Source organism: Zootoca vivipara, chromosome 14, assembly GCF_963506605.1.
Source record: "Zootoca vivipara chromosome 14, rZooViv1.1, whole genome shotgun sequence".
NCBI classification, from domain to species: Eukaryota; Metazoa; Chordata; class Lepidosauria; order Squamata; family Lacertidae; genus Zootoca; species Zootoca vivipara.
Window position 1 is genome coordinate 28127088 of NC_083289.1, and position 12728 is coordinate 28139815.

A 12728-nucleotide genomic window follows, 5' to 3' on the forward strand; every position below is an offset into this window, starting at 1 on the left:
AAAGAAGAATAAATGCAACAGCTGCAAAACTGGTTGGAAGCAGCAGACAGAGAACTCAGTGACACAGGAGCTTTGGAGTCTTTGGAAAGTGGGCTAATAAGAAGGTTGTTGGCATTCAAAGATGTCCTGCAGAGTGATAATTAGGCAATGCAAGCAAGTTTAAAACAATGAGCATTGGAGTGTCAGGAGCCATATTCTACTACTAAATCAGACCATAGCTGCCAAGTTTTCCCTTTTCTCGCGAGGAAGCCTATTCAGCATAAGGGAAAATCCCTTTAAAAAAGGGATAACTTGGCAGCTATGAATCAGACTATCCAGCTCAGCACTGTCTACACTGGCTGACAGCATAGCTCTCCAGTCTTCATTCAGGGGCCATCCCAGCCATACCTAGAGAAGCTGCTTGAGATTGAACCTGGAGCCTTCAAGATGCCAAGCAGATGCTCTGCCACCGAGCCACAGTCCTTCCTGGTCTTAAAGTGTGCCATTCGGCAGTGATCCCTGCTTGGTGTACAAACTCATCTTCCTGTGTGTGCGCTCTGAAATTTACCTTTAAAATATTCCACTGTCAATTGGACTGATTGACAGTGCCAGAGCAATCCTCCTGGGCACATGTGAACTCCAGATTACAGGGAAGCCTGTGGAGTCAGCCTGGCAAGCCCATTTCTGCTCACAGATTGGTGCCTATTATGCTACTCCCATAGTGGACTGATCAGCTGGCACGTTTCAGCGACAGGAATGTGCCCTCCCTTTCTAACCTATTGTGTGTTCCAGTCTCAGGATGGGTGGCACAAAACCCTCTGAGGGCCCAGAAACAACCCACGGCTGCTTTTCCCACAAGGGAAAAACCATGCATGAATTGTTTTATTTATTAACTGCAGCTGTTTAGCTGTTCCGTAGGAGGAGCTGCTCTAAAGTACAGTATAGAACAGCAAAAAGAAATTACCATTAAGAACTAAAACACCACCTTAGAAATTCTGTGTCATTGCCAGTTCTTGACCCACAGCTGGCCCCAAGAGCTAGGTTGCTTCTTTTGCATATTTTGTCTGGCTGAACCAGAGACTGGTGGGTTGGTGGAAGCATGTTGGACCCTGAATGTGATGCCTGCCCCCCCCCTCCAGCAGTAACAGATGGCACCTGAGCTTCCCAATCCCCTTAATCCTGCCTCCTGCAGGCTGTGCCCCTCACTCACTGCTCAAGGACCTGCTCAGGGACAGCCTTGTGGGTGGGCCAAGCCCAGGACAATCCGGCTGCCCAGGCCCTCACCCATGCAGGCAACAGACCCCAGCTGCTTTCTGTTGGCAGAGGCTTGGGGTGAAGGATCCAGTGAGATGGAAGAGGCAGGGAGTCCAGCTCATTGTGGGTAGGGAGACAGAGGGTTGCTGGGCATGTAGAGACGGCCTAAGTAGGTAACACTCAACTTCCCTCTCCCCTGCTCAGATTTGCTGCTGCTGTGGCCCAGCCCCTTGCACCTTGTGCTGTCCCTGCTGCCCCGGCATCAAGGTCTCGACGGGTACCCGGCTCCTCTACATGCTCTTCCACATCCTGGCCTGCGCCAGCTGCTGCTTCATGCTCTCCCGCACTGTGGCCGAAGCCATCAAGGAGAACGTGAGTGAATGAGAAGCCACTGCCACTGCCATCGGGAGCCTCCTCCACCTGGAGGCTCATTGGGGTGGGGGGTGGGGAGGACAACTGGCCACTATACTAAGAAAATAATCTCCAGGTGGTAGGGAGGGACTCGAATGACCAGCTTCCTCGTATTAATTCACTTCCCTTTTTAAAATGCTATTAAAGGGTAAAGGGGCCCCTGACCATCGGGTCCAGTTGTGTCCGACTCTGGGGTTGCAGCGCTCATCTCGCTCTATAGGCCAAGGGAGCCGGCGTTTGTCTGCAGACAGCTTCCGGGTCATGTGGCCAGCATGACAAAGCTGCTTCTGGCGAACCAGAGCAGCACACAGAAACGCCGTTTACCTTCCCGCCGGAGCGGTCCCTATTTATCTACTTGCACTTTGATGTGCTTTCGAACTGCTAGGTGGGCAGGAGCTGAGACCAAGCAACGGGAGCTCACCCCGTTGCAGGGATTCAAACCACCGACCTTCTGATCAGCAAGCCCTAGACTCTGTGGTTTAACCCACAGCGCCACCTGGGTCCCTAAAATGCTATTACTCTAGTTCTATTTAAAAAGAGAAGAAAGCAGAGGGTGGGCTCTGCAAAGCAAACATTTTAATTCCACGCTAGATAGTGGCACAGTGGTTAGTATGTTGGACTTGGACACAGAATACAAGGGTTCAAATCCCTACTTGGCCATGAAGCTCACTGGGTGTGATTTGGGGGTCCGGTCCCCACATCTCAGCCTATCTTCCCTCACAGGGTTGTTGTGGGGATTAAATGAGATGGGAAATAGCCATGCATGCTGCCTTGAGTTCCTTGGGATATAAATGCAATGAATGAATGAATGAATGAATGAATGAATGAATAAATAAATAAATAAATAAATAAATACATAAAGGGTTCCAGTGTGGAAGTTCTGGCAATGCTTCCTCCCACCCCGGGTCTCTTCTCTCCCTTCCTCCCACAGGTGCCTTTCTACGCAGTGCTGTGTGAACACCTTCCTGGGGGCAGTGACTGTGACATCCTGGTGGGCTACTCAGCCGTCTACAGGGTCTGCTTTGGCACCGCCTGCTTCTACCTGGGCCTGGCAGCCTTCTTGGTCAACATCAAGTCCAGCAGCAACTTCCGCGCCCTGTTGCACAATGGGTGAGGAGAAGGGAGGTCCTGACACAGACCTGGCAGCCCCCGGGCTGTTACGGAGGAGCAGGCAGAGGAAGCCACAGGCCCGTCCATCCAGGGGCCACCTTGGTTATTCACCACCTCTTTGGGGTCTGTTGCAGGTTCTGGTTCCTGAAGCTCCTCATCCTTGTGGGGCTCTGCGCAGCCGCCTTCTTCATCCAAGACCAGCGCTTCCTCCGAGGTAAGGAGAATAGAAGAGCAGCCCACTTGGCTGCTGGATCAGGCTGGTGGCTCTACAACTTGCTCTTGCCAAGAGCCCCACCCCTCCTCACTGTAGGGACAGCCCTCCAGGTAGGGATGGAGGAAGGCAGCCATTTCCCTTCTTCACCAGCCTCATTTCCATTCTGCTGCAGTTCAGTTTCCACCAAATATGACATGATTTGTCTTGCTGCCCGCTGTTTGATGTAGGTTTAAATTATGTAACGTGAATAACTGTTTGGGTAACTTACATAAATTTCAAGGTAAAAGAAATATCAAAAGAATGTAAGGAAAGAAAGAAGCACTTATCATTCATTGTTATCTGCAGACTTGAAAACAACAATGGGAACATATATGGACCCTTTTTGCTTGACATCTTTCTGAACAGGCAAAATGGAGCCATTCCCTCATCCTTTTCTGTTTCTGTCAGAATCAGCATCCCTCCCTCTGGTGGGGCTTATTTCCTTACTGAAAATCCTCTGAGGGGACCCATAGGTGTGATGGCCACCAGCTTTGAAAGATTGCTTTAAAAGGTTGGACAAATTCATGGAGGCACCTTTGCTTCTGAATACCAGTTCCTGGAAAGCACAAAAGGAAAGGGAGCTCGTGCTCAAATCCTGCTTGCTGGTTTCCCATTGAGGCATCTTGTTGGCCACCATGAGAAAAGGATGCTGGACTAGATGGGCCCTCATTGGCCTGACCGAGCAGGCTCATGTTCCTGCTCAGTCAAAAAGGGCTTCTCTTTGAGGGATCTAAGTCGGAAGAGCCTCTTTCCTGCCTTTCCTGGCCAGAGCTGAGCTGGCTTTCCAGAGGGGAAACAGCCTGGCAGGACAGCCAGAGGTGGCACTTAGCTTCTTTGGTCCCCCTGACTACAGCCCACATTTCTGTCCTCCTTTGGCCTTTGCAGCCTGGCACTTGGTTGGTGTCTGTGGCGGCTTTGCCTTCATCCTGGTCCAACTGGTGCTGATCACAGCCTTTGCCCACACCTGGAACAAGAACTGGTGAGTCTGCCTTCTGGATGGAACGGGTTGGGGCACTTTCCTGGACCAAGTGCCCACAAGGGGGCTGGAGAAGGGAGGGAGCTGACCTCAGGTTTCCCCTTGTTCTCTTACAGGCTGACAGGTGCCTCCACGGACAAGCGCTGGTACCTGGCTATCTTCCTGGCCACACTGGGCTTCTACACCATAGCCTCCACTGCTTACACTTTCCTGTACAAATTCTACACCCACCCAGGCGGCTGTTTCCTCAACAAGGGGCTGCTGGCCTTCAACGGTGCCCTGTGCCTCCTCATGTCCTTCATCTCCATCACCCCCTGCGTCCGCCTGCGTGAGTAATGGCATGTGTGGATTTTGCAGCACAGGGTGGGATTGGAGGGGTAGGGGCTCGCAGCCTTCTACGGCCTGCAACAAGCAAAGTGTGGAGCACTCTCAGGACTTAATTGCTCAAACAAGAAGCACTGAATCAGTGCCCTCTTTCCCCTGTAAATTCCTCTCCCAATGATGTTGGGTTCTAAGTGGGTGCTAGGGGGGGTAAAGAATTTTTATCAAATACTTACCTAAGAGAGCAGGCTTCTAGGTACACAACAAGGTCAAGCAGAAAGAATAGGTTCAGGTGCAAAAGGTGATTCAGAAACAAAGTCATGAGACAGTCCCAGGACCCTGTCACTGGGAGCTCAGCAAGGATGGGGATCAGAGAGCCAGAGGCCTATGATGTTTCCAGCAACTGGAAGAGTCAGGAGGTGGCTTATATACTCTGCCTCCTAAAGCACACCCTAACTACAGCTTCTGGCAGTGAGGGAGCATCAAGAATCATGTACTCACAAGTAGACCAATGACTCTGGGCCAATAGACAGAGACTGCATTTTCACTCTTTATTGCTGGGATGGGGATGTTTTTTTGAGGACACTGATAACCCTTTATTTTCCTTGCACCTGCCTGCTCCCAGGACAGCCAAGCTCCAGCCCCTTACAGGCCTCCATCATCTGCTGCTACGTCATGTACCTGACGTTCTCCGCCCTGTCCAGCCGGCCACCAGAGAAAGGTCTGTGTCAGCTCTGAGCCTTTGCCTTCTGGGGAGATCCACTGGGGTGAGGCAGGCCCTCAATCAGCTAATGGCATTTTCCTCCTCCTCTCCCACAGTGCAGTACAAGGGGCAGAATCTCACCATCTGCTTCCCCAGTGTAAGCAAGGACGGGATGCAGACGGAGGACACAACAGTGGCTATCCTGGGTGCTGGGGTCATGTACGCCTGCGTCCTCTTTGCCTGGTGGGTACCTGCCTGTGTGCTCCCAGGGGTCTCAGATTCCAAGCCAAGGTTTGACCCCAGCTTGCCAGAGTGGGCCAGAGGAGAGGTCTGGGAATAAGGGACCTGCACTGCCACCCACTCCTGTTACAAGATAACAGACTAATGGAGAATGCGGGCAAGTTGCACCCCAGTCACATTGGACTTCTGGGGTAATACCCTCAGGCTGCCCACCAAGTGATTCTTTCCTCAAAGCAATTTGGGGCAGCCTTGACGGGGAGGAGCACAGCCTGCCTGCTGGACTCCTGGCATACTAGGATGGATCCTGTGTCAGAGAAACAGGAAGGGCTCCTGCTGCTGATTTGCTCATCCTTGCCGTTCTCCTCCTGCAGCAATGAAGCATCAATGCTCGCTGAGCTGTTTGGACCTCTCTGGATGGTCAAGATCTACAGCTTTGAGTTTAAGGTGAGTTCCAGGAAAGGGTCCAGTGTGGGGCAGAAACCCTCTTGAGAGGCAGCTGCTGATCTTCAATGCTTCCCCCCCCCCCTAACCTCCAGCTCCTGAAAAGATTCTCCATTGCCCTAGGGGATTCTCTGCTCTTTCATCATTTATTTGTCATTTAGCATTTCAAGCTGCAACCACTGTATGTGTTTGGGCAGAAAGGCAGGCAATAAAATGAATGTCTCAGTGCCTGAGGCCTGCTTCTTGGGATACTGCCTGTGTTCAAGTTCTAATGTCCAAATGCACAGTCTGCTTTGTTCCCCACAATGTAAATCTCATGGATTTCCCCTGCTAAACCCTGGCAGGGGTTGGCCCAATCCTAGCCTGGTTACCACTTCCAAATACAACCAGGGTAGAATTGCCCCTTTTTCAGCTAGAGGGGGAAAGCCAGCACCCTCTATAACTGATACTAGGCTCCCTCTTTGTTTCCTGGGAAGTCAGGACTCCACAGACCACCCTCAGGATGGGGATGGAGAGCCTCTGGCCTTCCAGGTGTTGCTGGACTGCAACTCCCATTCTCTTCTCCCCATCCCCAACCCCCTGGGGCTACTGGCCAGACAGGCTGGGGCTAGTGGGAGCTGACTTAACTGCCACCCTGGCAGTTGCCAGCTGTGTTTCCATTGTGAGCTAAGGGGCAGCCAGAGAAACCACAGCCAGGTGGCAAGAGGTTGTATGAGCGGTGGATGACCCATCCTGTTCTCTTTGCAGAAGGCATCCTGTTTCTTCTGTTGCCCTGATAAGATGGAAGAGGAGGTAGCAGGTGAGTGCAATGGAGCCCCAGCAGCATCCCAAGCCACTTAGGCCTTCCAGTGCCCCCCAACCCCACACCATCCACTGTTTCATGCAAGGCAGGTATCTCAAGTATGCATAGCAGGAGGAGCAATCTTTGGGGACACTCCTCATCTTAGTCTCTCCTGAACCTTTCCCCTAGATGCTCAAATAAGGGACAGGGGATGTGTGCAGGACTCCCCAACAATGGGACACCCCATAAGAGTCAGGATAGCTGGTCATTTGACCAGACACTGCTGTTGGTGCAGAGCAGGGCTTTGGATCCCTGAGCTATGTGAGCAGGAGGGCCCTTTTTCACCCCTGGCCTAGGGCAGAGAGGTGAGCAGGAAGGGTCCACATTGGAGCAGCAGATCGTGCACAGCGACCCCGTGGTCTACAGCTACTCCACCTTCCACTTTGTCTTCTTCCTGGCCTCGCTGTACGTCATGATGACTCTCACCAACTGGTTCAGGTAGGAACAAGGTGCCCACATCCAGGGGGAGTGGCAAAAGGTATGGGGGGGGCAGTTTTGGAGCTTGCAATGCAACCTGGCCCTGCTCTCCTTGCAGCTATGAAAATGCGGTGCTCGAGACCACCTTCACTCATGGCAGCTGGTCCACCTTCTGGGTTAAGGTCTCTTCTGGCTGGGCCTGTGTCCTCCTCTACCTCTGGCTTCTGCTGGGCCCGCTCTGCCTCCCGGGCTCGCGCCAACGCAACAACAGCCCCCTGCGTTTCGTGCGTCGCCAGCGGCGCAACCTTCACCGCATCAGTGTTGCTACGTAGCTGCTGCTGCTGCCACCGCCACCGCCAAAAGGGCCTGGAGGCTCTTTTGCTTTTGCCACAGCCTACCATGGGCTCAGCCGCCTGCCACGATCACCAACGGTCAACGGTCGGTGCAAAGAGACCCACCTGGTGCCAAGAGACCAGGCCTGGTCCAAAGACTATCTGCACTGGGTGATGCATGTCAAGGCCGCCCATGATGCCACGTCCCACTGCTGGCCACAGCATGCCTTGCCCCAGTGGGTACCTTTAATGTGAACGGCCAGCAGAGTGGGGGCCCAGAGGAGGCAGGTGCTTTAACGGAAGGAGAGGAAAAGCATGGTGCTGATGCCCATCCATCCATCTCCCTCAGTGTTGGTTGCAAGGCTAGACAAAATACGAGTCAGAGCTCCAAGTGGTGAAGTCCCACTAATATGGACCAGAGAACTCCAGAGAGAGGAAGGAGGAGGGTGCACACAAAGAATCAAACACAGGAACACATCGCCTCTCCCCAGTTCTCAGCCATTAGACACTGCAGGGTCTTGGCAGTGAGCAACATCTGACCTGTAGTGCGGTGGGTGGGTGTGAGGGGGCCTCCTGCTGTGGCACTTCTTCCCATGTATACAGGTGGTGGAAGGATGATCCTGCCAAACGGGGGGGGGAGGGTCCTGCCGCGGTGCTGATTAACAAGGAGAGACAGACCCAAAGGACTGGTGCTCATTGTGGACGTTGTATTTGCTCTGCCAATAAAACCTTGTTCAACTGTAATGCCGCTGGGTGCATTTATAGATTCAGGGGCCCATCCTGCTCTCCTGAATCCTAATGGCTGCTCCAGGCTGCTTGTGGACCTGCTTCCCCCACCTCTACTTCTTTCCTTCTGTACAAATTGCCCATCCTTAGAACTCACAGCAGAGTAGCTGAGGCTAATGCGCCAACTTGGTAGGGTGGTTGTTGTTAGGCAGGACCTTTTAGTGTAGGGGGTGGGAGGATAGTAGATGCTGGGCTTGCAAGACTCAGTTGAGAATATGATGGAGCGAGCCCAGCATTGGAACAGCCTTCTCTCTCTGCTGGCTCCACCTGTGGTTCCTATTCCCAGTTGTACCTGGAGATGCCATCAGCGACTGAACCTGGGACCTTCTGGCGCCTGCAAAGCCCATGACGGCCCTTCCTGCAAATGTTCTCTTTGCTCCTCAGGGGCAGGGGAGGAATGGGGAAGAGCACCTCAGCAGAAGAGGCTAGTGCCACTCTTTATGCAAAAAATCCCCCCATCCTCTTTATCCCAATGCACGGCAGGGAGACCTCCTATGGCCACACATACTGTGGGTGTGGGTAGCATTGCCTCAACTGAGGCTGAGCAAGTTGCTGACATTTGGGGGATCTTGGGTTATTTCCCTGGGAGAGGAACTTTTGTTTAGAGTATCTCACCCAGGGCAGGTGGAGAGGGGTTAGAGCATCCTCCCTAGGTGTGGATGGGGAATGCTCTGCCTTGCAAAACTGGGGCATTCTGCCTGGTTTGGGTCAGCTGCAATAGGAGGAGAATAGGAGGAGAGACTCATCCAGGCCAGCATTTGGGACAGGCTGTGGCCACCTGACAAGAGCCAACAGAGCATAGTCTCTCCGTGGGAAAACTATGATGCCTGCAGTCATGGTAATCCAAGCCCCCTGCCATGTATTTATTCTGCCAGGTTCTTCTTCAAGGTCCATTGCCTTTGAGGCAGAGTCCACATTTTGGGAGTCACTGGATGGGCAAGATCCAGTTCTGTGGGATGAAACAAGCCTGAGCCCCTTCCATTCCTTGTCAAGCAAACAGGTGGTGCAAGGCCAGTTGGGGAGGGCACTGTAAAACTCAGGACGTGAGGTACTCCTGTGCCTGTGGGATGCAGCAGGTCTGAGATCAGGCCCCTCCTGATGACCAGACGCAAGGTTGACCTCCCTCTCCCCCAGAGATAATCAGGGTCTGTGCAACTCCTGGAAGGAGGCTGGCCACAGAAAGGTAGAGCCAGAGAAAGCAACTACAGGTGACCAGGCCTGGGTATAGTCAGTCACAGGCTAGGCCCCGATTTTAACTTAATTGGTGCCCCGGCAATGGAGCAAGGCAGGCACCGCACCAAACTGAGTGGGAAGAGCAACTATTCAAAATATGGCCAGGAAGTCTAACTCAGCTCTATTTAATTTTAAAAGGGAGGATTCTTCATCTATTATGGAGGAAGGCTTTGCTTTTAGGAAGCCAGTTCAAGAAAGTGACATCACTTCATTGGAGGTAATTTAAAGCCACCAACATAAAGCCTGAAATAAAAGTTAGTTTACAATTTAGAGGAGATCTACTCTAAACCACAAGATACCAGCATGGCTAAGCAAGAGGGCTGTAAAAGGCAAGAAGGGATACAGGAGAGGAAACCGCAGTCACACCCTGCCTGCATCTGAGCTTACATCTCTGGGCATAGGGTGCTGGACTGGACCCCTGACCCAAAGAGGTAATCCTGGGTTTTTATGGGAGCCCTGGTATGAGCTGGTCACTGACTCTTGTCTGAACCTGTCCTGAAGAGTAACTTTCTTGGCTTGCCCCAGATGGGTTCTAGCATTATGACAGAGGAGAAAAGCTTATCTCTAAAAAGCCCCAAATGTTGCAACCTTGCCTCTTAAGGGATTTGCTGTAACTACTGGATTGTTTTGATTGCTCTTTCTGAACCTTTCCAGCTCTACTATTTTCTTTTCAAGGGTGTGGTGAGGAGGTACCAAGCAAAGTCTCTCCTGCTTCTTGGGCTTTAGGCTGTGTTTATGTAATTTTACATTCTTAGTCTGCCTGCTTTGCATGGCTTATCGGCTCATGGCCTAATCTCACAGCCGTAGGGTCTTTGCATTGTTTTTAAGCATGTTGTTGTTTTAAATCAGGGATGAGACTACGATCTACTCACAGTAGATGGGGTAGAGGTCAAAGTTGTTGAGCTTTTTGGGGGAAGGAAAAGGAGGAAGGCCCATTTTTAGGGGTGCAGGACACAAAATTTGAGGTTTTTTTAGGGGAGCCAAAGTTGTTGAGCTTCTTTGGGGGGAGCCAGTGATCTACCTCAGACGTTCGGTGAATAGCTTCCAGCTGTTGGTGATGGGACAGGCCTATGACCACTGTACAAGACTGCAAGCCATATAAACACAGGCACACATACATGGGAGCACACAGTGGAGAAATTGCTTCAATGCTGCTGACCTGACCCATCTCACTTCCTGCAGTAATTTTTCAGCCAGCACAAATGGGTAAAACTACTTTAATGAAGTATCTTGATTCTAGCATTTGCCAGCTCCCACCAGGCTGGGGCTCCTCCTTTCTTCTCCAGCCTCAGCAGGAGGTGGTCTGGTGGCCCCATAATGCCACTGTGGCTATAAGCAGGAGTGTGAGCAGTTGAGGGAGAAGGAAAGGGAGCCACCACCTGGGCAGGCCCCCTCGGGGCTCTTGCCTACTTTGGCTGCTGTGGCTGAGGCTCTTCCTTCTTCTCCTTGGCAGCCTTCTGCTTCTGCTGCATGATTTCTGAATCTCTGGGGAGAGAAAAACAGGCAAGGCAGTCAGGCTGTAGCCATTGAGTCCAGAAGGGGTACCTGGGCCTGAGGGCAGGTGCTGGGCTGCTGGCAAATAAAGGTAGGGCAAGGGCTGCCTCAGTCGCCACTGGGCCTGAGAGAAGGGGCTGTCACTCTGGCCTCTGAGGGCTTTGACAAGGGGCTAGGCCAGACTAGGCTTGGCACATTAAGGATTTGGGTGGAAAGTAAGAGCAGGGATGGAGCAGCAGCAAGGACAGTTCGGCGGAGACTCCATAGCCAGTGGTGGAACCTCAGGCACCGGCCGCATGGACGTAGCGCGGGGGGCAGCATTCCCCCTAAATCATTCAAAATCAATACAAATCTGAGTTTCTGCCCCAACCAAAGCCCCCCGCCCCCGCCCCCCCCCACAAAAATCCTGGGGACATCTATGACTGGCCGCCTCAGCCTTCAGCAGCAATGCCATGGAGGAGTCTTGAGACACCTTAAAGACAAGCAGACTGAGATGGGCATCCAAGGAAGCGGATGCCAGGAGCCCCGGAAAGCTCATCCAGGCCTACGGTGCTTCTATTTCTAGTGCCACGAGGAGCCTCGTTCCTATCAGAGAACAGGATGATGCCCACCGCTCACCAACAGCGGCGGAACAAATAGGAAAAGCAGGAAGGTTGGGGAGGCAGCCAACCGTTCCTGGCTCTTGCCCCGGCCAGGTCTTTTATGCCGAGGAGGAGGCGCCTCCGGGCTCGAGGCCCCGCCCAGAAAGACAGCCAGCCCGCCCGCCCGCCCGACCTTGTTCCCCTCTCGCCCGGCGCTCACCGTTGCTTGCGGGCGGCGGCGGAGAGGCCGTCGTCGCGGCGCTTGCCCTTGTCAGCGTTCTTCTTCATGTTCTTGCTGCGCGCCAGTTCGCGCTGGTTTCCCCCTGCACCGCGGAGAAAGGTAGTGCACGTGTAAGCGCGGCGGGGGCCGGTCAGGCGGGGCCCCGGGGGCCACTGCGGGCCGCCGAGCCTTGCCGGGCGGGGGAAAGGGGCGGCAGAGGCGGCACCCCCGCCCTTAGCAAGTCAAGGAGGCAACGGGACCTTCCAGCCCATATCCTTCCCCCACCCACCGGAGAGTAATAAGGGGGCGCGAGACCGGACCGGGGGGGGGGGAGTCCCGCTTACGCGTCATGGCTCCGCTTCGCTCGAGTCCCCGAGGCAGCTACGGCCACAGCCCTGCCCTACTCCGCCCCTGTCGCCTGATTGGCCAATCCGCACAGGGGCCAGGAGGCTATTAGCCCGCCAGCGCCAAGAGGCAGCCACTGGACCAGGCGGACCATTCAGCGATTGGCTGCAGGGGAGGACGGCCAGAAATGAAGGCGGGGCATCATGGAGGGCAACAGGCGCAACGTGGCGGTCTTGAAGCCCCTCCCCTGCGCCGCGAATGGCTGTGGAACCGCGAGTGGCGGGGCCCGTAGGAGCTCCGCCCTCTCCTCTCCAGTCCTGGGCACGGAGTACTGTAAATGCTAGCGGTGGCAAGATCGACGGCCAAGTTCCCCCAGCAGAGGTGGTGCCGCGTGGGTTACGTCCCCGTGGGATGGAGGCAGGGCCGGCTCAACCATGAGTCAAAGTGAAGCCATTGTCTCAGACGGCAACAGATCTCAAAGCCCTTGTTTCTGAAGCTCTTCATTCACCCCCTTCTTACTTGGCAGGGAAGGTACCATTATGCGGTTCGCCTCAGGCACCAAAATGTCTTGGGCCAGCCCTGGACGGAGCAGAGGGTCAGAGTGGGGCTTCCCAGCTGCTGCTCTGTCAAGGGGTCAGGGAAGGCTCACTCTGCAAGGAGTCAGGTTCTTTACCATAAAATCATAGAGCTGGCGTGGATCTTGGGGATCATCAGGGTGCAGCCTCAATCACAGACTGGCCAAGTCAGGATGGCTCTTGTGCGCCAAAACCCCTCTCTCAAAGCCCAGACCT

The 12728-nt window shown here is 53.7% G+C and overlaps 2 protein-coding genes across 3 annotated transcripts; one reads left to right on the plus strand and one right to left on the minus strand.

Moving 5' to 3' along the window:
* Nucleotides 1–1307: 1307 nt before the first annotated feature.
* On the plus strand, nt 1308–7831 carry SERINC4 (serine incorporator 4). Of its 2 annotated transcripts, XM_035132155.2 has the most exons (11): nt 1308–1605; nt 2576–2754; nt 2889–2968; nt 3893–3986; nt 4100–4311; nt 4930–5025; nt 5124–5250; nt 5619–5691; nt 6436–6487; nt 6826–6967; nt 7065–7402. In XM_035132155.2, exons 1-11 carry the CDS (start codon nt 1528–1530, stop codon nt 7276–7278), a joined length of 1347 nt encoding a protein of 448 aa, XP_034988046.2. In that variant the 5' UTR covers nt 1308–1527; the 3' UTR covers nt 7279–7402. The 2 variants fall into 2 exon arrangements, with proteins under 2 accessions (XP_034988046.2, XP_034988045.2); XM_035132154.2 differs by lacking the exon at nt 6826–6967 and having other exon boundaries at nt 7065–7831.
* A 2667-nt stretch (nt 7832–10498) lies between these two features.
* SERF2 (small EDRK-rich factor 2) lies at nt 10499–12079 on the minus strand. Its single transcript, XM_035132162.2, has 3 exons — nt 11937–12079; nt 11593–11695; nt 10499–10782 (listed from the first exon to the last, which is right to left on the minus strand). Exons 1-3 carry the CDS (start codon nt 11941–11943, stop codon nt 10704–10706), a joined length of 189 nt encoding a protein of 62 aa, XP_034988053.1. The 5' UTR covers nt 11944–12079; the 3' UTR covers nt 10499–10703.
* Nucleotides 12080–12728: the final 649 nt, after the last annotated feature.

Bases quoted from the DNA above. Each gene is read 5' to 3' on its own strand.
- SERINC4 (XM_035132154.2), top strand. From the start codon at position 1,528: ATGCTCTTCCACATCCTGGCCTGCGCCAGCTGCTGCTTCATGCTCTCC. The intron at 2,969-3,892 runs GTAAGGAGAATA...TGGCCTTTGCAG, and splicing joins AGACCAGCGCTTCCTCCGAG to CCTGGCACTTGGTTGGTGTC. The intron at 5,251-5,618 runs GTGGGTACCTGC...CTCCTCCTGCAG, and splicing joins GCCTGCGTCCTCTTTGCCTG to CAATGAAGCATCAATGCTCG.
- SERF2 (XM_035132162.2), bottom strand. The intron at 10,783-11,592 runs GTGAGCGCCGGG...TTCTCTCCCCAG, and splicing joins GCCGCCGCCCGCAAGCAACG to AGATTCAGAAATCATGCAGC.